We start from the raw sequence: 27,304 nt of genomic DNA on the forward strand, positions 1-27,304 counted from the left end.
GAGGAGGGTCATAGGGGGAGGAGCCAGTGCACACCACCTGATCCTAAAGCTTTATTTTTGTGCCCTGTCTCCTGCGGAGCCGCTAATCCCCATGGTCCTGACGGAGTCCCCAGCATCCACTAGGATGTTAGAGAAAACTATTTCAGTCATAAAATAAACACAGCGTTACAATGATTTATGTCACCCTGGTGTGTTACAGTATTACTCTGCGCTAAAGGCAGCAGTATAATGACACAGGACACCAGTGGAGAATACAATTTTATGACATCAGGAAGGTAATGCAACATGATGACACAGAATAAATATATATATATATATATATATATATCCGTGTAACAGGTAATACAGTATAACAGGTAGAAGGCGGCATAGACACCGTGATGAGATATATCATACAGTGCAGTCATATCCGCCATTCTGATGTCTTGCTGGGACTGGTAGTAGTATTTCAGCAGCAGAGACCTAGGCTGCCTGATGTATATAATGTACAGTAGGACATATGTTATTATAGATCAGAATAAGGAGGAAGACATAATCCTGAATTATCTATAAAAGAGCTATTAATTGGCCTAATAACAGTCAATGGCCCAGATTTATCAAGCCTTGGAGAGAGATAAATTGCACGGTGATAAAGTAGCAGTCAATCAGCTCCTAACTGTCATGTTACAGGCTGTGTTTGAATGACAGTTGGGAGCTGATTGGTTTCTACTTATCACAGTGTAGTTAATCACTCTCCAAGGCTTGATAACTCTGGGCATTAATCAAATGTCTTTCTCTCCTGGAATGTACCGGAAACTCAGAAATTTTGGAGCTCTCCCGGACTCCCGAGAGAATAGATCAGTCTCACAGGTCCCCTCCAGTTCTCCAGCGAAGTGGGCAATCCGGGTGACACCATTTAATCACAGCATTGAGGAGTGCTGTCTGGTCCGCGATGATGCGACTCTCTGTGCCACACCCTCTGCGCCTCGCCGGCCATCCAACAAATCAGGCAGGTTGACGGTTTACAAATAATGTTTCGGTTCAGTGTTTGTCTTCCAGAACCCTGCCAAGAAGTCCATCGTTTCCACTCTGGGAAGAACCAGCCGTGTTCTGCTTAGGGCGGATGGTGGCTGCGATTTGATAACTTGCGTGGCAATCTGCGGAGAAGCGGATCAGGGCACTTGTACCGTATAGAACGTACATGTTGCTTCACAGGTGCTTGTTGGGCTGGTTCTTTTTCACCCACGCCTGGAGAGCCCTGTTGTTGGGGTCCATACATCTCTGCTGGTCCTCCACATGTAGCCTGTAGAAGAGATAACAGTAACCGTACTACCCATCAGGATGGTCAGATATCATTGGCACAGGGGGGCACATTCAGGAGGTACAATTCATGCGGTCATAGAACTCGGGAGGCGGTTGATAGTTAAAAGAGTCAACAGTCTGACAGGGTCAAAGGTCCCACTGTCAATGGTCGGACTTTTGAATGTTGACCATATGATGTTGACCTGATGACTGTCTATAAATATTTGGCAATGACCATTGTCCTGGGGGTTAATTGTTAGTGCATTTAGTGTTAGATGAGTAAATTCCAGGTGACAATATAAAAATAACTACTAGGTGGCCATATAATCACAAGTTCCGTGCATCGCTATTAATGCCTATGTTATGTTATTAATGCCTGAGCACACGTAGGTCCTTCTACCATCCTCCACCATGCAGAAGCAACATGAAATAGTGACTGGTTCTATAATATTCACACAGTGTAGTTCCCTGTAAAGCGAGTGACTATCCGTTCACACGGCAGAGTGTTCCAGATATCCTCTGATATAACACTGAATCAGAAATGCAAATGGTATCAGAATAGCAGCCAGTTACTGTTAGCAGTGGCCACCAGATATCAGGGTCGTCTTTTCATGTGGGCTCAATGGGTAGTTGCCCAAGGGCCCCCGGAGTATAAGGGCCCTTGGCTGATAGCTGAGGGTCCTCTTTTTCCAGGGGTACCAGATATTTGAAAATCTGCTCTGGGGAACCGGAGATATCCGACTTCAAAGCAGTGGTCCCCATCCGAGCCTGTTAATTGTTCTTCCCAGCCAGATATCTCGGGTTCTGTCTGACATAGAGTTTTTCTGAGGTTATACTCCAAAAGCTGGGACTCTCTCCTTTCCGTGTACACTGGCAGCTTGTCTCTACTATGCCCAGAACCAGAGATATCAGCCTTCCAGCAGCTTCTCCCTGCTCCAGCTCCACACGCCTGGTATGCAGTTTTATAGATTTGTTGGTGGATTGCCCTGTCTCCTGAACTCTGATCCCCAAGTCCCCAGTATCTCCTGACAGGTGTCCCCAATACCTCCTGACAGGTGTCCCCAGTACCTCCTGGAAGGTGTCCCCAGTACCTCCTGACAGGTATCCCCAATACCTTCTGAAAGGTGTCCCCAGCACCTCCTGACAGGTGTCCCTAGTACTTCCTGAAAGGTATCCCCATTACCTCCTGGAAGGTGTCCCCAGTACCTCCTGACAGGTGTCCCCAGCACCTCCTGAAAGGTGTCCCCAGCACCTCCTGAAAGGTGTTCCCAATACCTCCTGACAGGTGTCCCCAGTACCTCCTGAAAGGTGTCCCCAGTACCTCCTGACAGGTGACCCCAGTACCTCCTGACAGGTGACCACAGTATCTCCTGACAGGTGTCCCCAGTACCTCCTGACAGGTGAACCAAGTACCTCCTGAAAGGTGTCCCCAGTACCTCCTGAAAGGTGTCCCCAGTACCTCCTGACAGGTGAACCAAGTACCTCCTGAAAGGAGGGACTTTCTAGTGTTTTATCACATTGAAAGCTAAGAAATCTATTTCCAGGAACTGGAGATATCAGCAGTAAAACAATCAGCCCTCCCACCGGAAAATGATGCATATTAAGCCCACTACACTATCCACCCCTCCCCTGTGTATTAAACAACCCCTACCACCCTGGAAGTCATGTACCGGGGCCCCTTCATTCAGCCCAATGCCCCCTCTACAGTTTAGTGTTCTCCCTCCCGCCCCATCTCCCACCATCTGTGCAGTAAAGGAGTAATTAGCAGAAATGACTGCTCCAGGTCCTACATGCTGAGTAGAAGATAGAACACCCCCTACCGCCTGCGGGAGATCAAAGCTGCCGCTGATTGCACCCCCCACCCCTACCGCTGCAGGATGGGTAGGAAGCCCAGTGCATTGCTGTGCCCAGGTGCCTACACTGCTGGTAAGACGGTTCTACCAGCTATGGAGTTGTAGTTCAGAGAAATTGCACCACCTCAGTAATGGTAACCAGTATAATGAGACGAAGTGCCCAATAGCGAATAAATTATTGAGCAATCCACCACTAGCACTTTAGAGTCATCGTACAAAGCAGACGGAATATTGCAGCACCCACTTGAGTCTTGCATAATGAGCAGTAAAGGATGAAGGGGGGGAAACGATCCCCGAAACTTAAGTTAAAAGTATGGGCAATAGGGAACAAGTTCCGGAGGGGGATCCGGAGACTATACTATGCACTGGTGTATTAGCAGTTCACAGTTCACAGAGATCACCGTGCTCGTCCCACAGAGATATGGTTCGGCAAACTACTGTCCGTGGGAATCAGAGTTCAGTGCACAGTCTGTCCAGAATCACTTTTGGGGTCTATTCATGAAGCAGTGAAAAGAGTGGAGAAGTGAGCCAGTGGAGAAGTCATCCATGGCAACCAATCAGCTGCTCTGTATAATTTTATAATATGCAAATTATAAATGTTACAAGGTCTTGCCGGCATCAGGGTGGTCTCGCAGACAGAGGGTGGTCCGCTAGCAGCAGTGAGGTCAGAACACACCTGGGGCCAGAAAGTGCGGTATGAGTTGGAGGTGAGGTCCACAGAGGGGGGCTTCTTCAGGAGAGTCTGCACAGCTCAGGACAGTTTCACGCCAGACAGTTAGTCAGCGGTCATGTAGACCATCGCAGTTAATGGCCAGAATTCCTGCATGATAAAGGTCTCTCCAAACTCTGTAGATGAAGGGGCGCACAGGGAGACCCCAAACAGGCTGTTAGAGTATGACAGGCAGATGGTTTAGGATTTCAATGCCTGTTGGGGGGACCTGAACTAAAAAGCAGCCGTGCTGTATGGCCCGCCCACCTGAAGTCTCCGACTATCTTTTAGCTGTCAAACTTGAATACCACACCCGGCCAAAATGCTGGCTCCAGAACTTCAACATCACCCGAAATGCAGATGGCGGAATCCTGACACCCTGCATCCCGATCGGGGTGTGGCCTCAGTAAAGGGAGCGTGGCTTATCAGTAATGTTGCAATCGTGAGCCTGTTCTGACGGCAGGTGGGTGCGAGGAGCAGCGGCTACACAGCGATTTCTGCAGCCGGGAAGCCCCGGGACTATAGTGCCGAGGGCGGCGGGTGGCAGCAGAAAGAGTTCTGGTGGCGGGGGAAACATGCCGCAGGGGGTTCGGGACGGTCGCAGCTGTAAGGTGCCGACCCCGCTGCATAGTTATGGGAAAGTGCCGGGGGGGCGGTAGGGAGAACTCTGTTGCCTCCATTGGCAAAAATGTACCGGCGAGGAGGACGTAGGGGGGCCGCGGCTGCAGCCATACAGACCCGGCAGTGAGGAGAAATATATCACTTTACGGAAAACTGTCTCCGCAAAAGGAGCAATACATTTATCAGGCAGGAATGATGAACGCTGAAAAATTGTGACTGAAAAGGATGAGAATTGAAAACTAAAAATGATCAGTTCACAATGTTTTCATGATGAATAGACCCCGTGTCACATACGCTCATGGAATAGTAGAGATGAGCGCCTGAAATTTTTCGGGTTTTGTGTTTTGGTTTTGGGTTCGGTTCCGCTGCCGTGTTTTGGGTTCGACCGCGTTTTGGCAAAACCTCACCGAATTTTTTTTGTCGGATTCGGGTGTGTTTTGGATTCGGGTGTTTTTTTCAAAAAACCCTAAAAAACAGCTTAAATCATAGAATTTGGGGGTCATTTTGATCCCATATTATTATTAACCTCAAAAACCATAATTTCCACTCATTTTCAGTCTATTCTGAATACCTCACACCTCACAATATTATTTTTAGTCCTAAAATTTGCACCGAGGTCGCTGGATGACTAAGCTAAGCGACCCTAGTGGCCGACACAAACACCTGGCCCATCTAGGAGTGGCACTGCAGTGTCACGCAGGATGTCCCTTCCAAAAAACCCTCCCCAAACAGCACATGACGCAAAGAAAAAAAGAGGCGCAATGAGGTAGCTGACTGTGTGAGTAAGATAAGCGACCCTAGTGGCCGACACAAACACCGGGACCATCTAGGAGTGTCACTGCAGTGTCACGCAGGATGGCCCTTCCAAAAAACCCTCCCCAAACAGCACATGACGCAAAGAAAAAAAGAGGCGCAATGAGGTAGCTGACTGTGTGAGTAAGATAAGCGACCCTAGTGGCCGACACAAACACCGGGCCCATTTAGGAGTGTCACTGCAGTGTCACGCAGGATGTCCCTTCCAAAAAACCCTCCCCAAACAGCACATGACGCAAAGAAAATAAGAGGCGCAATGAGGTAGCTGTGTGAGTAAGATTAGCGACCCTAGTGGCCGACACAAACACCGGGCCCATCTAGGAGTGGCACTGCAGTGTCACGCAGGATGTCCCTTCCAAAAAACCCTCCCCAAACAGCACATGACGCAAAGAAAAAAAGAGGCGCAATGAGGTAGCTGTGTGAGTAAGATTAGCGACCCTACTGGCCGACACAAACACCGGGCCCATTTAGGAGTGTCACTGCAGTGTCACGCAGGATGTCCCTTCCAAAAAACCCTCCCCAAACAGCACATGACGCAAAGAAAATAAGAGGCGCAATGAGGTAGCTGTGTGAGTAAGATTAGCGACCCTAGTGGCCGACACAAACACCGGGCCCATTTAGGAGTGTCACTGCAGTGTCACGCAGGATGTCCCTTCCAAAAAACCCTCCCCAAACAGCACATGACGCAAAGAAAATAAGAGGCGCAATGAGGTAGCTGTGTGAGTAAGATTAGCGACCCTAGTGGCCGACACAAACACCGGGCCCATTTAGGAGTGGCACTGCAGTGTCACGCAGGATGTCCCTTCCAAAAAACCCTCCCCAAACAGCACATGACGCAAAGAAAATAAGAGGCGCAATGAGGTAGCTGTGTGAGTAAGATTAGCGACCCTAGTGGCCGACACAAACACCGGGCCCATTTAGGAGTGGCACTGCAGTGTCACGCAGGATGGCCCTTCCAAAAAACACTCCCCAAACAGCACAGGACGCAAAGAAAAAAAGAGGCGCAATGAGGTAGCTGTGTGAGTAAGATTAGCGACCCTAGTGGCCAACACAAACACCGGGCCCATCTAGGAGTGGCACTGCAGTGTCACGCAGGATGGCCCTTCCAAAAAACACTCCCCAAACAGCACATGACGCAAAGAAAAAAAGAGGCGCAATGAGGTAGCTGTGTGAGTAAGATTAGCGACCCTAGTGGCCGACACAAACACCGGGCCCATCTAGGAGTGGCACTGCAGTGTCACGCAGGATGGCCCTTCCAAAAAACACTCCCCAAACAGCACATGACGCAAAGAAAAAAAGAGGCGCAATGAGGTAGCTGTGTGAGTAAGATTAGCGACCCTAGTGGCCGACACAAACACCGGGCCCATCTAGGAGTGGCACTGCAGTGTCACGCAGGATGGCCCTTCCAAAAAACACTCCCCAAACAGCACATGACGCAAAGAAAAAAAGAGGCGCAATGAGGTAGCTGACTGTGTGAGTAAGATAAGCGACCCTAGTGGCCGACACAAACACCGGGCCCATTTAGGAGTGGCACTGCAGTGTCACGCAGGATGTCCCTTCCAAAAAACCCTCCCCAAACAGCACATGACGCAAAGAAAAATAAAAGAAAAAAGAGGTGCAAGATGGAATTGTCCTTGGGCCCTCCCACCCACCCTTATGTTGTATAAACAAAACAGGACATGCACACTTTAATCAACCCATCATTTCAGTGACAGGGTCTGCCACACGACTGTGACTGATATGACGGGTTGGTTTGGACCCCCCCAAAAAAAGAAGCAATTAATCTCTCCTTGCACAAACTGGCTCTACAGAGGCAAGATGTCCACCTCATCATCATCCTCCGATATATCACCGTGTACATCCCCCTCCTCACAGATTATCAATTCGTCCCCACTGGAATCCACCATCTCAGCTCCCTGTGTACTTTGTGGAGGCAATTGCTGCTGGTCAATGTCTCCGCGGAGGAATTGATTATAATTCATTTTAATGAACATCATCTTCTCCACATTTTCTGGATGTAACCTCGTACGCCGATTGCTGACAAGGTGAGCGGCGGCACTAAACACTCTTTCGGAGTACACACTTGTGGGAGGGCAACTTAGGTAGAATAAAGCCAGTTTGTGCAATGGCCTCCAAATTGCCTCTTTTTCCTGCCAGTATAAGTATGGACTGTGTGACGTGCCTACTTGGATGCGGTCACTCATATAATCCTCCACCATTCTTTCAATGGTGAGAGAATCATATGCAGTGACAGTAGACGACATGTCCGTAATCGTTGTCAGGTCCTTCAGTCCGGACCAGATGTCAGCATCAGCAGTCGCTCCAGACTGCCCTGCATCACCGCCAGCGGGTGGGCTCGGAATTCTGAGCCTTTTCCTCGCACCCCCAGTTGCGGGAGAATGTGAAGGAGGAGATGTTGACAGGTCGCGTTCCGCTTGACTTGACAATTTTCTCACCAGCAGGTCTTTCAACCCCAGCAGACTTGTGTCTGCCGGAAAGAGAGATCCAAGGTAGGCTTTAAATCTAGGATCGAGCACGGTGGCCAAAATGTAGTGCTCTGATTTCAACAGATTGACCACCCGTGAATCCTTGTTAAGCGAATTAAGGGCTCCATCCACAAGTCCCACATGCCTAGCGGAATCGCTCCGTGTTAGCTCCTCCTTCAATGTCTCCAGCTTCTTCTGCAAAAGCCTGATGAGGGGAATGACCTGACTCAGGCTGGCAGTGTCTGAACTGACTTCACGTGTGGCAAGTTCAAAGGGCAGCAGAACCTTGCACAACGTTGAAATCATTCTCCACTGCGCTTGAGACAGGTGCATTCCACCTCCTATATCGTGCTCAATTGTATAGGCTTGAATGGCCTTTTGCTGCTCCTCCAACCTCTGAAGCATATAGAGGGTTGAATTCCACCTCGTTACCACTTCTTGCTTCAGATGATGGCAGGGCAGGTTCAGTAGTTTTTGGTGGTGCTCCAGTCTTCTGTACGTGGTGCCTGTACGCCGAAAGTGTCCCGCAATTCTTCTGGCCACCGACAGCATCTCTTGCACGCCCCTGTCGTTTTTTAAATAATTCTGCACCACCAAATTCAAGGTATGTGCAAAACATGGGACGTGCTGGAATTTGCCCATATTTAATGCACACACAATATTGCTGGCGTTGTCCGATGCCACAAATCCACAGGAGAGTCCAATTGGGGTAAGCCATTCCGCGATAATCTTCCTCAGTTGCCGTAAGAGGTTTTCAGCTGTGTGCGTATTCTGGAAACCGGTGATACAAAGCGTAGCCTGCCTAGGAAAGAGTTGGCGTTTGCGAGATGCTGCTACTGGTGCCGCCGCTGCTGTTCTTGCGGCGGGAGTCCATACATCTACCCAGTGGGCTGTCACAGTCATATAGTCCTGACCCTGCCCTGCTCCACTTGTCCACATGTCCGTGGTTAAGTGGACATTGGGTACAGCTGCATTTTTTAGGACACTGGTGACTCTTTTTCTGAGGTCTGTGTAAATTTTCGGTATCGCCTGCCTAGAGAAATGGAACCTAGATGGTATTTGGTACCGGGGACACAGTACCTCCAACAAGTCTCTAGTTGGCTCTGCAGTAATGATGGATACCGGAACCACGGTTCTCACCACCCAGGATGCCAAGGCCTCAGTTATCCGCTTTGCAGTAGGATGACTGCTGTGATATTTCATCTTCCTCGCAAAGGACTGTTGGACAGTCAATTGCTTGGTGGAAGTAGTAAAAGTGGTCTTACGACTTCCCCTCTGGGATGACCATCGACTCCCAGCAGCAACAACAGCAGCGCCAGCAGCAGTAGGCGTTACACGCAAGGATGCATCGGAGGAATCCCAGGCAGGAGAGGAATCGTCAGAATTGCCAGTGACATGGCCTGCAGGACTATTGGCATTCCTGGGGAAGGAGGAAATTGACACTGAGGGAGTTGGTGGGGTGGTTTGCGTGAGCTTGGTTACAAGAGGAAGGGATTTACTGGTCAGTGGACTGCTTCCGCTGTCACCCAAAGTTTTTGAACTTGTCACTGACTTATTATGAATGCGCTGCAGGTGACGTATAAGGGAGGATGTTCCGAGGTGGTTAACGTCCTTACCCCTACTTATTACAGCTTGACAAAGGGAACACACGGCTTGACACCTGTTGTCCGCATTTCTGTTGAAATACCTCAACACCGAAGAGCTGATTTTTTTGGTATTTTCACCAGGCATGTCAACGGCCATATTCCTCCCACGGACAACAGGTGTCTCCCCGGGTGCCTGACTTAAACAAACCACCTCACCATCAGAATCCTCCTGGTCAATTTCCTCCCCAGCGCCAGCAACACCCATATCCTCCTCATCCTGGTGTACTTCAACACTGACATCTTCAATCTGACTATCAGGAACTGGACTGCGGGTGCTCCTTCCAGCACTTGCAGGGGGCGTGCAAATGGTGGAAGGCGCATGCTCTTCACGTCCAGTGTTGGGAAGGTCAGGCATCGCAACCGACACAATTGGACTCTCCTTGTGGATTTGGGATTTCGAAGAACGCACAGTTCTTTGCGGTGCTACTGCTTTTGCCAGCTTGAGTCTTTTCATTTTTCTAGCGAGAGGCTGAGTGCCTCCATCCTCATGTGAAGCTGAACCAATAGCCATGAACATAGGCCAGGGCCTCAGCCGTTCCTTGCCACTCCGTGTGGTAAATGGCATATTGGCAAGTTTACGCTTCTCCTCCGACAATTTTATTTTAGGTTTTGGAGTCCTTTTTTTACTGATATTTGGTGTTTTGGATTTGACATGCTCTGTACTATGACATTGGGCATCGGCCTTGGCAGACGACGTTGCTGGCATTTCATCGTCTCGGCCATGACTAGTGGCAGCAGCTTCAGCACGAGGTGGAAGTGGATCTTGATCTTTCCCTAATTTTGGAACCTCAACATTTTTGTTCTCCATATTTTAATAGGCACAACTAAAAGGCACCTCAGGTAAACAATGGAGATGGATGGATACTAGTATACAATTATGGACGGACTGCCGAGTGCCGACACAGAGGTAGCTACAGCCGTGAACTACCGTACTGTACTGTGTCTGCTGCTAATATAGACTGGTTGATAAAGAGATGTAGTAGTATGTATGTATAAAGAAGATAGAAAAAAAAACCACGGGTGGGTGGTATACAATTATGGACGGACTGCCGAGTGCCGACACAGAGGTAGCTACAGCCGTGAACTACCGTACTGTACTGTGTCTGCTGCTAATATAGACTGGTTGATAAAGAGATGTAGTAGTATGTATGTATAAAGAAGAAAGAAAAAAAAAAACCACGGGTAGGTGGTATACAATTATGGACGGACTGCCGAGTGCCGACACAGAGGTAGCTACAGCCGTGAACTACCGTACTGTACTGTGTCTGCTGCTAATATAGACTGGTTGATAAAGAGATGTAGTAGTATGTATGTATAAAGAAGAAAGAAAAAAAAACCTCGGGTAGGTGGTATACAATTATGGACGGACTGCCGAGTGCCGACACAGAGGTAGCTACAGCCGTGGACTACCGTACTGTGTCTGCTGCTAATATAGACTGGTTGATAAAGAGATGTAGTAGTATGTATGTATAAAGAAGAAAGAAAAAAAAACCACGGGTAGGTGGTATACAATTATGGACGGACTGCCGAGTGCCGACACAGAGGTAGCTACAGCCGTGAACTACCGTACTGTACTGTGTCTGCTGCTAATATAGACTGGTTGATAAAGAGATGTAGTAGTATGTATGTATAAAGAAGAAAGAAAAAAAAACCACGGGTAGGTGGTATACAATTATGGACGGACTGCCGAGTGCCGACACAGAGGTAGCTACAGCCGTGAACTACCGTACTGTACTGTGTCTGCTGCTAATATAGACTGGTTGATAAAGAGATGTAGTAGTATGTATGTATAAAGAAGAAAGAAAAAAAAACCACGGGTAGGTGGTATACAATTATGGACGGACTGCCGAGTGCCGACACAGAGTAGCTACAGCCGTGAACTACCGTACTGTGTCTGCTGCTAATATAGACTGGTTGATAAAGAGATGTAGTAGTATGTATGTATAAAGAAGAAAGAAAAAAAAAACACGGGTAGGTGGTATACAATTATGGACGGACTGCCGAGTGCCGACACAGAGGTAGCTACAGCCGTGAACTACCGTACTGTACTGTGTCTGCTGCTAATATAGACTGGTTGATAAAGAGATGTAGTAGTATGTATGTATAAAGAAGAAAGAAAATAAAACCACGGGTAGGTGGTATACAATTATGGACGGACTGCCGAGTGCCGACACAGAGGTAGCTACAGCCGTGAACTACCGTACTGTGTCTGCTGCTAATATAGACTGGTTGATAAAGAGATGTAGTAGTATGTATGTATAAAGAAGAAAGAAAAAAAAACCTCGGGTAGGTGGTATACAATTATGGACGGACTGCCGAGTGCCGACACAGAGGTAGCTACAGCCGTGAACTACCGTACTGTGTCTGCTGCGACTGGATGATAAATAATGATATAAAAAATATATATATATCACTACTGCAGCCGGACAGGTATATATTATATAATGACGGACCTGCTGGACACTGTCTGTCAGCAGAATGAGTTTTTTATAGAATAAAAAAAAAAACACCACACAAGTGAAGTCACACGACGAGTGTTTAACTTTTTCAGGCAATCACACAATATAGTATACTACTAACTATACTGGTGGTCAGTGTGGTCAGGTCACTGGTCAGTCACACTGGCAGTGGCACTCCTGCAGCAAAAGTGTGCACTGTTTAATTTTAATATAATATGTACTCCTGGCTCCTGCTATAACCTATAACTATTAACTGGCACTGCAGTGCTCCCCAGTCTCCCCCACAATTATAAGCTGTGTGAGCTGAGCACAGTCAGATATATATACATAGATGATGCAGCACACTGGGCTGAGCAGTGCACACAGATATGGTATGTGACTGAGTCACTGTGTGTATCGTTTTTTTCAGGCAGAGAACGGATATATTAAATAAAACTGCACTGTCTGGTGGTCACTGTGGTCAGTCACTAGTAAACTCTGCACTCTCTACACTTCTACAGTACTCCTAAGCTCCAGTAAATCAGGTCAATCTCTCTCTCTCTCTCTCTCTTCTAATCTAAATGGAGAGGACGCCAGCCACGTCCTCTCCCTATCAATCTCAATGCACGTGTGAAAATGGCGGCGACGCGCGGCTCCTTATATAGAATTGGAGTCTTGCGAGAATCCGACAGCGTCATGATGACGTTCGGGCGCGCTCGGGTTAACCGAGCAAGGCGGGAAGATCCGAGTCGCTCGGACCCGTGAAAAAAAACATGAAGTTCGTGCGGGTTCGGATTCAGAGAAACCGAACCCGCTCATCTCTATGGAATAGTCGTGCAAACCGTATGGCCTCCAAGAGACGTTATAACTGTAGGAGAAACCAACATCATTCATCGACAGGAAAAAAATCATACTGCCGCCTCTCCATATCAAACTGGGTTTGATGTCAGGCAATCAGTTCCCGTATATTTGTCAGACATTTCCATCTCTTAGTATTGAAAAATTAAAAGCAGGAATTTTTGACAGCCCACAGATTCGGGAACTAGTGAAGGATCCAAATTTGACCTCATCGCTGACTGAAACGGAATCTGAAGCATGGCCGAGTTATGTGTCTGTCATTCAATCACAAGGGAGAAAACTTGACAAAAAAAAAAGGGAAGATCTTTCTTGCGCTTTACTAAACAAGTTTCAGCCTCTCGTCCCACACAAAGAAACCTCCACCGTGGTTTCACTTTAGAACTATACACCAACAACAAACGTGAGGCAGAGATGGCGCAACTTGTCACCCTTAAAGATACACAGAGGTGCTTACACGAAAATGTTCCTACAACAGGATCAAGATGTATATTCTAGAGTCCACCTTCCACAAATATGGATTCTAAAATAATATAGTAAGAAGAAACACAACAAACATAGTGTATTCCGATTAAATTGATTGATGTGTCTTTAATACTTCTTGGTCTCACTCACATATTGCAATTTGTTCAATTCACATATAGAAATCCACAGATGTGATGATTCAACTTCATAGACATTCAGGAAACGTGAGCTCCATATAGCACATAAAAGAGAAAAAATATAGAAAAAATAGTGCAACCCTGTCTGTGTATATTCTTAAAAGGGATATTTATTAAAGAACTCACAAAACACAGACTTGACAATAACATGTAAAATGCTTGGACATCAGGGCAAAGGGAAAAACAGCCACCGGCAGCATGTATTATAGTCACCGCAAGTCCCGGTATTACTCGAGGTGTCCCCACGCCGTCGGAGCCGTCATCCAAAGTTCCAGTCAATCCAGCAACCAACAGAAATCCCCAGCTTGAGCGCTTTCGGATATGGTATCCTTCTTCGGAAGCTTGGGGGATAGATGCTATTACCTACTTTAAATAGTGTCCAAACCTTAATCAAATGGAAAACAGCTGTCCAATAAGGCCGCCCTCAGAGCCGGTCCGTGTTTCCAGAAAGTGACGTGTGCGTTTCAATAGGCGGAAGCAGGTCCTTATTGTGGAAGGTGACATGTGCGTTCCAATGAGCGGAAGACGCGTCACCGGAAGTGACGTTACGGGACCCAGCTCTTACACTATGCGTTCCATTCCATGTCATTTGTATACACTGATCGTTTTATAATGTGTTATTCCACTCTGAACTCCATCAGTCACCCAAAAGATATAAAACAGATACAGGAGAAATAACTATATCATAAAAATTTTTTAAAATATTTCATATACATATAAAAAATATTGCTTTTTTTTATAAAAATATTGCTTTTAAAAAACATTAATAAAAGAGACTTAGAGACTCATCATAAAAACCACTTGAGTTCAAAATCACTATTCAGTCCCAATGGGACTAAGGTTTTTAGTTTGTATATCCATTTCATTTCTGTTTTAGATAATAAAATATCAGTTTCTTTATTTCTAGGGGTAGAATTAATGGTCTGAATACCCCAAAAGGATTTAAAGTGACAAGGTTTACAGGCATGTGTCAATTTAAAGTGCTTAGAGACTGTGTGGGTATCCAAACCTTTTTTAACATTGCGGATATGTTCCGATAATCTTATTTTTAAGTTTCTGCTTGTCTTTCCGACATACACCAATCCGCAATCACACTCCAGAGCATAAATAACATTACTCGAGTTACATGTGATAAAATTCTTAATGGGATATGTATTACCCCCTACCGTGAACTCCTTTATTTTACTTGCACCTTTTGTGCATTTGCACATGGCGCATAGTCCACATCGGTAGAACCCTGTACTTCTAATACTAGTTCTCTTAGACACCTCAATTGAACTATGGACTAACTTGTCTTTAATGGATTTTGATTTTCTATAAATAAACCTTGGTTTTGGGGGTAATATTGGGCCCAAAACTGGATCTTTTGTAAGTACCATCCAGTGTTTTTTCATAATGAACTCTATTTCTCTGTATTGTGAATTAAAATTAGTAATAAAAGACCACTGAAAATCATTTTCTCTCGGTATTTTCTGATTAGTCCCTTGTATAAGATCTCTTCTATCAACAGTTTTTATCCTCTCTTGAGCTTTTATTAGACTGTCTTTGCTATAACCTTTCTCAATAAACCGATCACATAATTCACCCATTTGTGCCTCACAGATACTAGAGTCAGTGCAATTTCGTTTTACTCTTAGTAGTTGGCTGTATGGAATCCCGTCTAGCCAGTGATCGTGATGTTGGCTTGTTTTTTCAATAAAACCATTCGAATCAGTTGGTTTTCGGTATAGCTTCGTGTTTAGTGAGCCATTTGCAATGTATATACAAAGGTCCAGAAACATTATTTCCTGTTGGCTCATAGTAGTGGTTAATTTTATATTAAATGAATTTATACTAAGTCCTTCAATAAAAACATCCAACTCACTTAAAGACCCACTCCATATAAATAGCAGGTCATCTATGTAGCGACGCCAGAGCACCAGGCTCGTCCCGAGCCGCTCTCCATCCCAAACTGTCTCCTCCTCCCAGTAGGCCATGAAGAGGTTGGCATAGCTCGGGGCGAACCTGGTGCCCATAGCAGTCCCCACACGTTGGAGGTAATAGTTACCATTAAAAACAAAATAATTATTTCTCAAAATAAACTTGATACCTTCCAAAATAAAGGTCTTCAAATCGGAGGAATAATCAGAAAGTTCTAAGAAAAAAGAGACAGCTTCTATGCCTTTATCCTCCTCTATAATTGTATAGAGGGATGACACGTCTGAACTTACAAGGACATAGTTCTCCTCCCACTTTAAACTGTCCAAAATGGTTAAAAGTTGTCCCGTGTCTTTTAGGTAAGATTTCGTACATTTAACCAAAGGCTGTAAATAATAATCTATTAGCATGGAAAGATTGGAGGTAATACTATTCACCCCAGACACTATAGGTCTGCCTGGGGGACAAACCGGATTTTTATGTATCTTGGGTAAACAATAAATGGTAGGGATTGTAGGATGCTCGATATTAATAAAATCAAACTCATCCTTGGTTATAACACCCTTGGACAAGACTTCTGTTGTCCATTTTCGTAAAGACTCGCTGATTCTTAAAGTGGGGTCTGTCCTGATTTTTGAATAGGTGATTCCATCACCGAGCTGTCGTTCTAGCTCTGCTATATAATCCACCTTATCCATCAAGACTAGACCACCACCCTTATCTGCGGGTTTTATTATAATCATGTCATCACTTCTAAGAGATTTTAAAGCGGACCATTCTTTTTTGGTTAAGTTACATTTCTTACGTTTTTTTCTCAAAGTTTGTTCTACTTCATCCAACACGAGTTTGCTATAGCAGTCTATAAAACTACCTTTCGCAAACGTTGGATTAAATGTGGATTTTGGTTTGAATTTAGAGCCAGATGGAACTTCCATACTGCCCATTTCATCGTTATTCTTACCAACAAAGAATCTCCTCAAAGTAAGTTTGCGTACAAACTTCTGTAAGTCCACAAAAAAGTCAAAAGGCTCTAATTGACTAGTGGGTGCGAACTTTAATCCCCTAGTGAGTACTTTTGTCTCATCTATTGTAAGAACTCTCTTACTTAGATTAAAAATCTTAACCGTGTTAACCTTGGGAGTATTCATTTTCTCTCTAACAGGTTTATTCTTATTCTTTTTTAAACCTCCTCTCTTTCCCCTTTTTCTTCCTTTCTTAATTTTTTCGGAGCCTATGGGTTTTATTTTATCTAAGGTACCCTCCTCCTCCATGGTCCCCTGTCTAAAAAACGTGTTCTCTGTGATTTTATATCCCTTTGATCCCATCTGTCGTGTGTAGTATCAGCCTCCTGGTAAGAGTCATTCCTCTCCCTAGGATGAAAATTCTGTTCCCTTCTATCTCTCCCTCTGAAATCTGTTCTTCTATAGTTCTCTCTAAAATCATTTTGTGTATCTCTCCTCCATACTCTATTTGGATTATTAACCCTTTTTCCTCCTCTATATCTCACCTCTTGCCAATCATCTTGTCTCTCCGAAACAGGTTCCCTATAACTATTCCTTCTGTATCTGTTTGGTTTGGGGTTAGTTTTAGTTGATATATTGTTATCTTTACAATTATCATTTGGATTCTTATCCCTATAGTATTTTCTTTTCTTTCTTTCCTTGATCTCCCTTGTTTCTTTATTTAATTTTCGCACTATTTCTATTTCTGCCTCCTTTACATCTTCTAAACCCAGACAAGGGTCTAGAGTAGTTCTTAAACCAGATATTTCATTATTCAAGACCTGTAGGTAGAAATAGAAATAGTGCGAAAATTAAATAAAGAAACAAGGGAGATCAAGGAAAGAAAGAAAAGAAAATACTATAGGGATAAGAATCCAAATGATAATTGTAAAGATAACAATATATCAACTAAAACTAACCCCAAACCAAACAGATACAGAAGGAATAGTTATAGGGAACCTGTTTCGGAGAGACAAGATGATTGGCAAGAGGTGAGATATAGAGGAGGAAAAAGGGTTAATAATCCAAATAGAGTATGGAGGAGAGATACACAAAATGATTTTAGAGAGAACTATAGAAGAACAGATTTCAGAGGGAGAGATAGAAGGGAACAGAATTTTCATCCTAGGGAGAGGAATGACTCTTACCAGGAGGCTGATACTACACACGACAGATGGGATCAAAGGGATATAAAATCACAGAGAACACGTTTTTTAGACAGGGGACCATGGAGGAGGAGGGTACCTTAGATAAAATAAAACCCATAGGCTCCGAAAAAATTAAGAAAGGAAGAAAAAGGGGAAAGAGAGGAGGTTTAAAAAAGAATAAGAATAAACCTGTTAGAGAGAAAATGAATACTCCCAAGGTTAACACGGTTAAGATTTTTAATCTAAGTAAGAGAGTTCTTACAATAGATGAGACAAAAGTACTCACTAGGGGATTAAAGTTCGCACCCACTAGTCAATTAGAGCCTTTTGACTTTTTTGTGGACTTACAGAAGTTTGTACGCAAACTTACTTTGAGGAGATTCTTTGTTGGTAAGAATAACGATGAAATGGGCAGTATGGAAGTTCCATCTGGCTCTAAATTCAAACCAAAATCCACATTTAATCCAACGTTTGCGAAAGGTAGTTTTATAGACTGCTATAGCAAACTCGTGTTGGATGAAGTAGAACAAACTTTGAGAAAAAAACGTAAGAAATGTAACTTAACCAAAAAAGAATGGTCCGCTTTAAAATCTCTTAGAAGTGATGACATGATTATAATAAAACCCGCAGATAAGGGTGGTGGTCTAGTCTTGATGGATAAGGTGGATTATATAGCAGAGCTAGAACGACAGCTCGGTGATGGAATCACCTATTCAAAAATCAGGACAGACCCCACTTTAAGAATCAGCGAGTCTTTACGAAAATGGACAACAGAAGTCTTGTCCAAGGGTGTTATAACCAAGGATGAGTTTGATTTTATTAATATCGAGCATCCTACAATCCCTACCATTTATTGTTTACCCAAGATACATAAAAATCCGGTTTGTCCCCCAGGCAGACCTATAGTGTCTGGGGTGAATAGTATTACCTCCAATCTTTCCATGCTAATAGATTATTATTTACAGCCTTTGGTTAAATGTACGAAATCTTACCTAAAAGACACGGGACAACTTTTAACCATTTTGGACAGTTTAAAGTGGGAGGAGAACTATGTCCTTGTAAGTTCAGACGTGTCATCCCTCTATACAATTATAGAGGAGGATAAAGGCATAGAAGCTGTCTCTTTTTTCTTAGAACTTTCTGATTATTCCTCCGATTTGAAGACCTTTATTTTGGAAGGTATCAAGTTTATTTTGAGAAATAATTATTTTGTTTTTAATGGTAACTATTACCTCCAACGTGTGGGGACTGCTATGGGCACCAGGTTCGCCCCGAGCTATGCCAACCTCTTCATGGCCTACTGGGAGGAGGAGACAGTTTGGGATGGAGAGCGGCTCGGGACGAGCCTGGTGCTCTGGCGTCGCTACATAGATGACCTGCTATTTATATGGAGTGGGTCTTTAAGTGAGTTGGATGTTTTTATTGAAGGACTTAGTATAAATTCATTTAATATAAAATTAACCACTACTATGAGCCAACAGGAAATAATGTTTCTGGACCTTTGTATATACATAGCAAATGGCTCACTAAACACGAAGCTATACCGAAAACCAACTGATTCGAATGGTTTTATTGAAAAAACAAGCCAACATCACGATCACTGGCTAGACGGGATTCCATACAGCCAACTACTAAGAGTAAAACGAAATTGCACTGACTCTAGTATCTGTGAGGCACAAATGGGTGAATTATGTGATCGGTTTATTGAGAAAGGTTATAGCAAAGACAGTCTAATAAAAGCTCAAGAGAGGATAAAAACTGTTGATAGAAGAGATCTTATACAAGGGACTAATCAGAAAATACCGAGAGAAAATGATTTTCAGTGGTCTTTTATTACTAATTTTAATTCACAATACAGAGAAATAGAGTTCATTATGAAAAAACACTGGATGGTACTTACAAAAGATCCAGTTTTGGGCCCAATATTACCCCCAAAACCAAGGTTTATTTATAGAAAATCAAAATCCATTAAAGACAAGTTAGTCCATAGTTCAATTGAGGTGTCTAAGAGAACTAGTATTAGAAGTACAGGGTTCTACCGATGTGGACTATGCGCCATGTGCAAATGCACAAAAGGTGCAAGTAAAATAAAGGAGTTCACGGTAGGGGGTAATACATATCCCATTAAGAATTTTATCACATGTAACTCGAGTAATGTTATTTATGCTCTGGAGTGTGATTGCGGATTGGTGTATGTCGGAAAGACAAGCAGAAACTTAAAAATAAGATTATCGGAACATATCCGCAATGTTAAAAAAGGTTTGGATACCCACACAGTCTCTAAGCACTTTAAATTGACACATGCCTGTAAACCTTGTCACTTTAAATCCTTTTGGGGTATTCAGACCATTAATTCTACCCCTAGAAATAAAGAAACTGATATTTTATTATCTAAAACAGAAATGAAATGGATATACAAACTAAAAACCTTAGTCCCATTGGGACTGAATAGTGATTTTGAACTCAAGTGGTTTTTATGATGAGTCTCTAAGTCTCTTTTATTAATGTTTTTTAAAAGCAATATTTTTATAAAAAAAAGCAATATTTTTTATATGTATATGAAATATTTTAAAAAATTTTTATGATATAGTTATTTCTCCTGTATCTGTTTTATATCTTTTGGGTGACTGATGGAGTTCAGAGTGGAATAACACATTATAAAACGATCAGTGTATACAAATGACATGGAATGGAACGCATAGTGTAAGAGCTGGGTCCCGTAACGTCACTTCCGGTGACGCTCATTGGAACGCACATGTCACCTTCCACAATAAGGACCTGCTTCCGCCTATTGAAACGCACACGTCACTTTCTGGAAACACGGACCGGCTCTGAGGGCGGCCTTATTGGACAGCTGTTTTCCATTTGATTAAGGTTTGGACACTATTTAAAGTAGGTAATAGCATCTATCCCCCAAGCTTCCGAAGAAGGATACCATATCCGAAAGCGCTCAAGCTGGGGATTTCTGTTGGTTGCTGGATTGACTGGAACTTTGGATGACGGCTCCGACGGCGTGGGGACACCTCGAGTAATACCGGGACTTGCGGTGACTATAATACATGCTGCCGGTGGCTGTTTTTCCCTTTGCCCTGATGTCCAAGCATTTTACATGTTATTGTCAAGTCTGTGTTTTGTGAGTTCTTTAATAAATATCCCTTTTAAGAATATACACAGACAGGGTTGCACTATTTTTTCTATATTTTTTCTCTTTTATGTGCTATATGGAGCTCACGTTTCCTGAATGTCTATGAAGTTGAATCATCACATCTCTGGATTTCTATATGTGAATTGAACAAATTGCAATATGTGAGTGAGACCAAGAAGTATTAAAGACACATCAATCAATTTAATCGGAATACACTATGTTTGTTGTGTTTCTTCTTACTATATTATTTTAGAATCCATATTTGTGGAAGGTGGACTCTAGAATATACAAGGGAGAAAACTATCAGGAATTAGTCCACAACATGCTAAAATGTTTCGACAAATTAGGTGCCAACATGAGTATTAAAGTAGATTTTTTGTACAGCCATTTAGATCACTTTCCGTCCAATCTAGGAGATTTACTGTAAGTGAAGAACAGGGTGAACGGTTCCACCAGGATATTAAGGAAGGTGGGATCGTCACATGATGGCCGATTATTGTTGCAGCCTGCAGAGGGACTGCCTGCAACAAATATATAAAAGATATATAGCCTGCACTCACCAACGCGTTTCGACCCGCCGAGGGAACCTGTCTGACCACGAGTGAGTATGGTACTCACCCTTACCTGTGGGAATTCATACCTTTATACCGTATGTGGAGTCTCGCACAATATACTGTGAGTTGGGTACGCATCGGAGATGTATGCATATGCTGGGGGATATTTGATTGACAGCTCCTATCATTCTGCTGCAAAGAACGTATTACACTATTTTGTTGCGTTTTCTTTTTTCTTCTATATACGTTGTAATCATCTATGAGACTACCTGGACGTGAGAACAACAATTGGAGGGGAGCCTTATGAATTACGTGACCTCCATGCGGGCATTAAGAATTTTATTTTTTATATATGACTGTGGAAACAACACAGAGCGCTATTGCACCTGGGAATTTTGTGGTTTTTCTGTATTGTTCATGAAAGTGAAGTGGCTCTTTTTTCCAGGTGGCTGCACAAGTGTGTTTGCACCTTGGGCGCCTGATCAATTTGTCTTTGGTTATTATCTTTTTAACATTGTTTCATTTAATTTTTCATAAATATTAAAGACATATCTCAAAAACTAGAGCCAATTGAAAGATAAGCACGGCATATTCATGAGAAAAATGTATCCAAATCCCTGACAACAGACTGACTGTTATCTCATTTCAATGTATGTAACTCTGATTCCTTACAAGTACATAACAGCTACATAATGGTGGTAATGTGCAACCAGGGAGATTTATGGACTATTCAGGGAGTCAGGGAGATTTATGGACTATTCAGGGAGTCCGGGAGATTGCTGGACTCTTCAGGGAGTCAGGGAGATTGCTGGAGTCTTCAGGGAGTCAGGGAGATTGCTGGAGTCTTCAGGGAGTGAGGGAGATTGCTGGACTATTCAGGGAGTCAGGGAGATTGCTGGAATATTCAGGGAGTCAGGGAGATTGCTGGAGTCTTCAGGGAGAATGCTGGAATATTCAGGGAGTCAGGGAGATTGCAGGACTATTCAGGGAGTCAGGGAGATTGCTGGAATATTCAGGGAGTCAGGGAGATTGCTGGAGTTTTCAGGGAGTCAGGGAGATTGCTGGAGTCTTCAGGGAGTGAGGGAGATTGCTGGACTATTCAGGGAGTCAGGGAGATTGCTGGAATATTCAGGGAGTCAGGGAGATTGCTGGAATATTCAGGGAGTCAGGGAGATTGCTGGAGTCTTCAGGGAGAATGCTGGAATATTCAGGGAGTCAGGGAGATTGCAGGACTATTCAGGGAGTCAGGGAGATTGCTGGAATATTCAGGGAGTCAGGGAGATTGCTGGAATATTCAGGGAGTCAGGGAGATTGCTGGAGTCTTCAGGGAGTCAGGGAGATTGCTGGAGTCTTCAGGGAGTCAGGGAGATTTATGGACTATTCAGGGAGTCAGGGAGATTGCTGGAGTCTTCAGGGAGTGAGGGAGATTGCTGGACTATTCAGGGAGTCAGGGAGATTGCTGGAATATTCAGGGAGTCAGGGAGATTGCTGGACTATTCAGGGAGTCAGGGAGATGGCTGGAGTCTTCAGGGAGTCAGGGAGATTGCTGAACTATTCAGGGAGTCAGGGAGATTGCTGGAGTCTTCAGGAAATCAGGGAGATTGCTGGAGTCTCCAGGGAGTCAGGGAGATTGCTGGAGATATTCAGGGAGTCAGGGAGATTGCTGGACTATTCAGGGAGTCAGGGAGATTGCTGGAGTCTTCAGGGAGTCAGGGAGATTGCTGAACTATTCAGGGAGTCAGGGAGATTGCTGGAGTCTTCAGGAAATCAGGGAGATTGCTGGAGTCTCCAGGGAGTCAGGGAGATTGCTGGAGATATTCAGGGAGTCAGGGAGATTGCTGGACTATTCAGGGAGTCAGGGAGATGGCTGGAGTCTTCAGGGAGTCAGGGAGATTGCTGAACTATTCAGGGAGTCAGGGAGATTGCTGGAGTCTTCAGGAAATCAGGGAGATTGCTGGAGTCTCCAGGGAGTCAGGGAGATTGCTGGAGATATTCAGGGAGTCAGGGAGATTGCTGGACTATTCAGGGAGTCAGGGAGATTGCTGGAATATTCAGGGAGTCATGGAGATTGCTGGAGTCTTCAGGGAGTCAGGGAGATTGCTGGACTATTCAGGGAGTCAGGGAGATTGCTGCAGTCTTCAGGGAGTCAGGGAGATTGCTGGAATATTCAGGGAGTCAGGGAGATTGCTGGAGTCTTCAGGGAGTCAGGGAGATTGCTGAACTATTCAGGGAGTCAGGGAGATTGCTGGAGTCTTCAGGGAGTCAGGGAGATTGCTGGAGTCTTCAGGGAGTCAGGGAGATTGCTGGAGATATTCAGGGAGTCAGGGAGATTGCTGGAGTCTTCAGGGAGTCAGGGAGATTGCTGGAATATTCAGGGAGTCATGGAGATTGCTGGAGTCTTCAGGGAGTCAGGGAGATTGCTGGACTATTCAGGGAGTCAGGGAGATTGCTGCAGTCTTCAGGGAGTCAGGGAGATTGCTGGAATATTCAGGGAGTCAGGGAGATTGCTGGAGTCTTCAGGGAGTCAGGGAGATTGCTGGAATATTCAGGGAGTCAGGGAGATTGCTGGAGTCTTCAGGGAGTCAGGGAGATTGCTTGGGATATTCAGGGAGTCAGGGAGATTGCTGGAGTCTTCAGGGAGTCAGGGAGAGTGCTGCTATTACAGGGGAAGTTGGCAGGTATAACGCAGAAGGCATCTATAATAAAAGACGCCTCCTGCACCAGTAGCATATATGCACACAGCAGCGGCATGTAATTTCTCCGTCTCTGAATCAGACCCTCTGTTACATGGGATAACCTCTCAGCTTTATGGTGTTGTGGTAATTTAGGACCTGCTCTCGGAGCTCAGACAGTACATTGGCGCTGACCCCACTAATTTGCCCTGTGCCTTTCTGCGCGGACACTTACACAATAGCCTTTAGGCTGCATATCCCATCATTCTTCTGGAAGCGGACCTTGGTCACCTGCTGCAGCAGGTTCTTTGGGATGCGTTTCGCCAGCTTGGTGCAGCAAGGGACAGGGTGAAACGGCATACCTGTGAGAGCAAGAACAATGCATTTAGTGTCCACTCTACAGACAGGGCAGTGCAAAGTCGCTCGATACTCTAGGCAAAACTTCAACCTACTGCCCACCCCACACACCAATACCCACTTTCCAGCCCCCCAGGTGAAAATGTGGAGGTGGCATCTATGAGGTTAAACAGTCACCGCTTGAATTAAGTTCAGCAGTGATGCCAACCTTCATTTTGTGACAGACAGACTCAGGGGCGCCCCCAGGTCCCTGCACCCTAGGCAGCTGCCTACAGCTCACGGAGCTTTAGATACACACCATGGTGCTCGCATAATTGGGGTCATTCCGAGTTGTTCGCTCGTTATTTTTTTGTCGCAACGGAGCGATTAGTCGCTAATGCGCATGCGCAATGTCCGCAGTGCGACTGCGCCAAGTAAATTTGCTATGCAGTTAGGAATTTTACTCACGGCATTACGAGGTTTTTTCTTCGTTCTGGTGATCGTAATGTGATTGACAGGAAGTGGGTGTTTCTGGGCGGAAACTGGCCGTTTTATGGGAGTGTGTGAAAAAACGCTACCGTTTCTGGGAAAAACGCGGGAGTGGCTGGAGAAACGGAGGAGTGTCTGGGCGAACGCTGGGTGTGTTTGTGACGTCAAACCAGGAACGACAAGCACTGAACTGATCGCACTGGCAAAGTAAGTCTCGAGCTACTCAGAAACTGCACAGAGAAGTATTTTCGCAATATTGCAAATCTTTCGTTCGCAAATTTGATAAGCTAAGATTCACTCCCAGTAGGCGGCGGCTTAGCGTGTGCAAAGCTGCTAAAAGCAGCTTGCGTGCGAACAACTCGGAATGACCCCCAATAATCCCTCAGGTCAGGGTAGCTACGTGTAATCGATGAAAAACTTTATTTCAAGAAAAGACAGATCCATGAAATTAATTAATAGTTCTTAGCCAGGCATAATTGATCCCCATAAGTATAACAAGGGGCACAACATAGATATTTGAGCCATTGCAGCATTTATAACTACTTTATAATTTTTTCTGTCTTCGTTCCACCCCGTAGCCTTCCCCCCCCAGTCCCCATCCATGTGAATGTCACCTGCAAACCTTGATATGGACAATTATCACCTTTTCTCTTATTTACTTGTGAGGTGAAGATTTTATAATTCCTACAAATATATGTAGAATGTAAGCTCACACGAGCAGGACCCTCTCCCCTCATGTGCTTTTCCTTCTCTTACTTAGTCTATCATCTACTCCAGGGGTTCTATAACTATTTTGCTCTGGGTCCCCATCAGACAATAAGAATTATTACAGGACCCCAGCAAGTTGCCGTAGAATGGCTGACACAGTAGCACTGCACAGCCACAGAACAAAAGGCAGTGGGTGATTGAGATGGCGATATGTGACAAGGTAGAGGCAGAGGGTGACAGGGGGATGTCAGAGAGAGGCAGATAGTGACTAGGGAGAGTCAGAGGGAGGCATAGGGTAACAAGGAGGCAGTGGGGGAAGGGAATGGCAGAGGGTGACTAGGAAGAGGCAGATGGTGACAGAGGGAGGTATAGGTTGGCAGGGGGAGGCAGTGGGTGATTGAGATGGCAATATGTGACAAGGGAGAGGCAGAGGGTGACAGGAGGATGTCAGAGAGAGGCAGATAGTGACTAGGGAGAGTCAGAAGGAGGCATAGGGTAACGAGGAGGCAGTGGGGGAAGGGAATGGCAGAGGGTGACTAGGAAGAGGCAGATGGTGACAGGGAGGTATAGGTTGGCAGGGGGAGCCAGTGGGTGATTGAGATGGCACTATGTGACAAGGGAGAGGCAGAGGGTGACAGGGGGATGTCAGAGAGATGCAGATAGTGACTAGGGAGATTCAGAAGGAGGCATAGGGTAACGAGGAGGCAGTGGGGGAAGGGAATGGCAGAGGGTGACTAGGAAGAGGCAGATGGTGACAGGGAGGCATAGGTTGGCAGGGGGAGGCAGTGGGTGATTGAGATGGCACTATGTGACAAGGGAGAGGCAGAGGATGACAGGAGGATGGCAGAGGGTGACGGGGATGGCAGTGAATTGTAGATGGTGACTAGGGAGAGGCTGTGAGTGTTTAATTAGTTTTCCCCTGCTCACATCCAACACTGTGTGCTTCCCAATTCCCCCCATCCACATACATATCCTGTTGTGTTGCCACGGGTTACAGCAATTTCTCAGAGCCTTGTATAATAATAACAACTGTACACATTCTGGCTCACTTACGTCAAACGTCTCACACTGCAAGCAGTGCCAGATTGAGGGGGGGGCACAGAAGGTAAGCAACCCCGGGCCCCCCTCTCTCAGCCCCCACCCCCCCCCCAGCCACAGCTGCTGTATAGGGACAATTCTGTCCGCTTTCAGACTCTACCGCCAGCTGCAGCTGCTGGGAAAGTGTCTTACTCCGTGAGTCGCAGAGCTGCTCTCTTGCTCCCCTCCTCCGCCAGCACCAGTGACTAGTAATGTGCTGTGCAACGGACACTGGGGGATGAGACGGCAGATCTATTGTATAACCACAGGCAGATCTATGCCATCGGCATATATCTATAGCTACAGTCAGATCTATAGCTACAGAGTGATCTATGACCACAGGCAGATCCATAACCACCGACATATATCTATAATATCTGATTTATGACCAAATGCTGCTGATTATTTTTGTAAAGGAGAAAATACTGATTTTGGTGAAATAAAAAAATAATAAAAGTTTCTCTTCTGAGCACTGATCTGTGTAACACTATATTCACAGAAGCTGCTGGCAATTCTGGAAGACACTCATAGTAATATTAGTTTTTAGAACACTATTTCTCATTATGACATTATATAATACTGTATATTAATCAATTTTTTTTCAATGTATTTTTGCGTTTTCAGTTTACATACAGTAGGAACATGATAAACAATACAAAGTGACCTTATTAATACCACTATTTTTGATCTAACCCCACCACATTTGGTTTCTTGTAATGGGATCCCTGAAAGGATCCAGTGTGGGTTTAGTAGTGGCCTTCGCTTTGCCCCTTTACCTTGGCCAGGTGGTGCGGTGATGACCAGGATGCAAGCCACGAGGATGGTGGTCTGCAGGGCTGACATAGTCCTGAGTGTTACGGTTCCAGGTCAGGAAACAACCTTCTGTTCTGTGA

The 27,304-nt window shown here is 44.9% G+C and overlaps 1 protein-coding gene across 1 annotated transcript; it reads right to left on the minus strand.

Moving 5' to 3' along the window:
- Positions 1-245: 245 nt before the first annotated feature.
- Positions 246-27,304, minus strand: CCL27 (C-C motif chemokine ligand 27). Its single transcript, XM_063957463.1, has 3 exons — positions 27,188-27,304; positions 24,037-24,163; positions 246-1,282 (listed from the first exon to the last, which is right to left on the minus strand). Exons 1-3 carry the CDS (start codon positions 27,252-27,254, stop codon positions 1,189-1,191), a joined length of 288 nt encoding a protein of 95 aa, XP_063813533.1. The 5' UTR covers positions 27,255-27,304; the 3' UTR covers positions 246-1,188.

Source organism: Pseudophryne corroboree, chromosome 1 (assembly GCF_028390025.1).
Source record: "Pseudophryne corroboree isolate aPseCor3 chromosome 1, aPseCor3.hap2, whole genome shotgun sequence".
NCBI lineage: Eukaryota > Metazoa > Chordata > Amphibia > Anura > Myobatrachidae > Pseudophryne > Pseudophryne corroboree.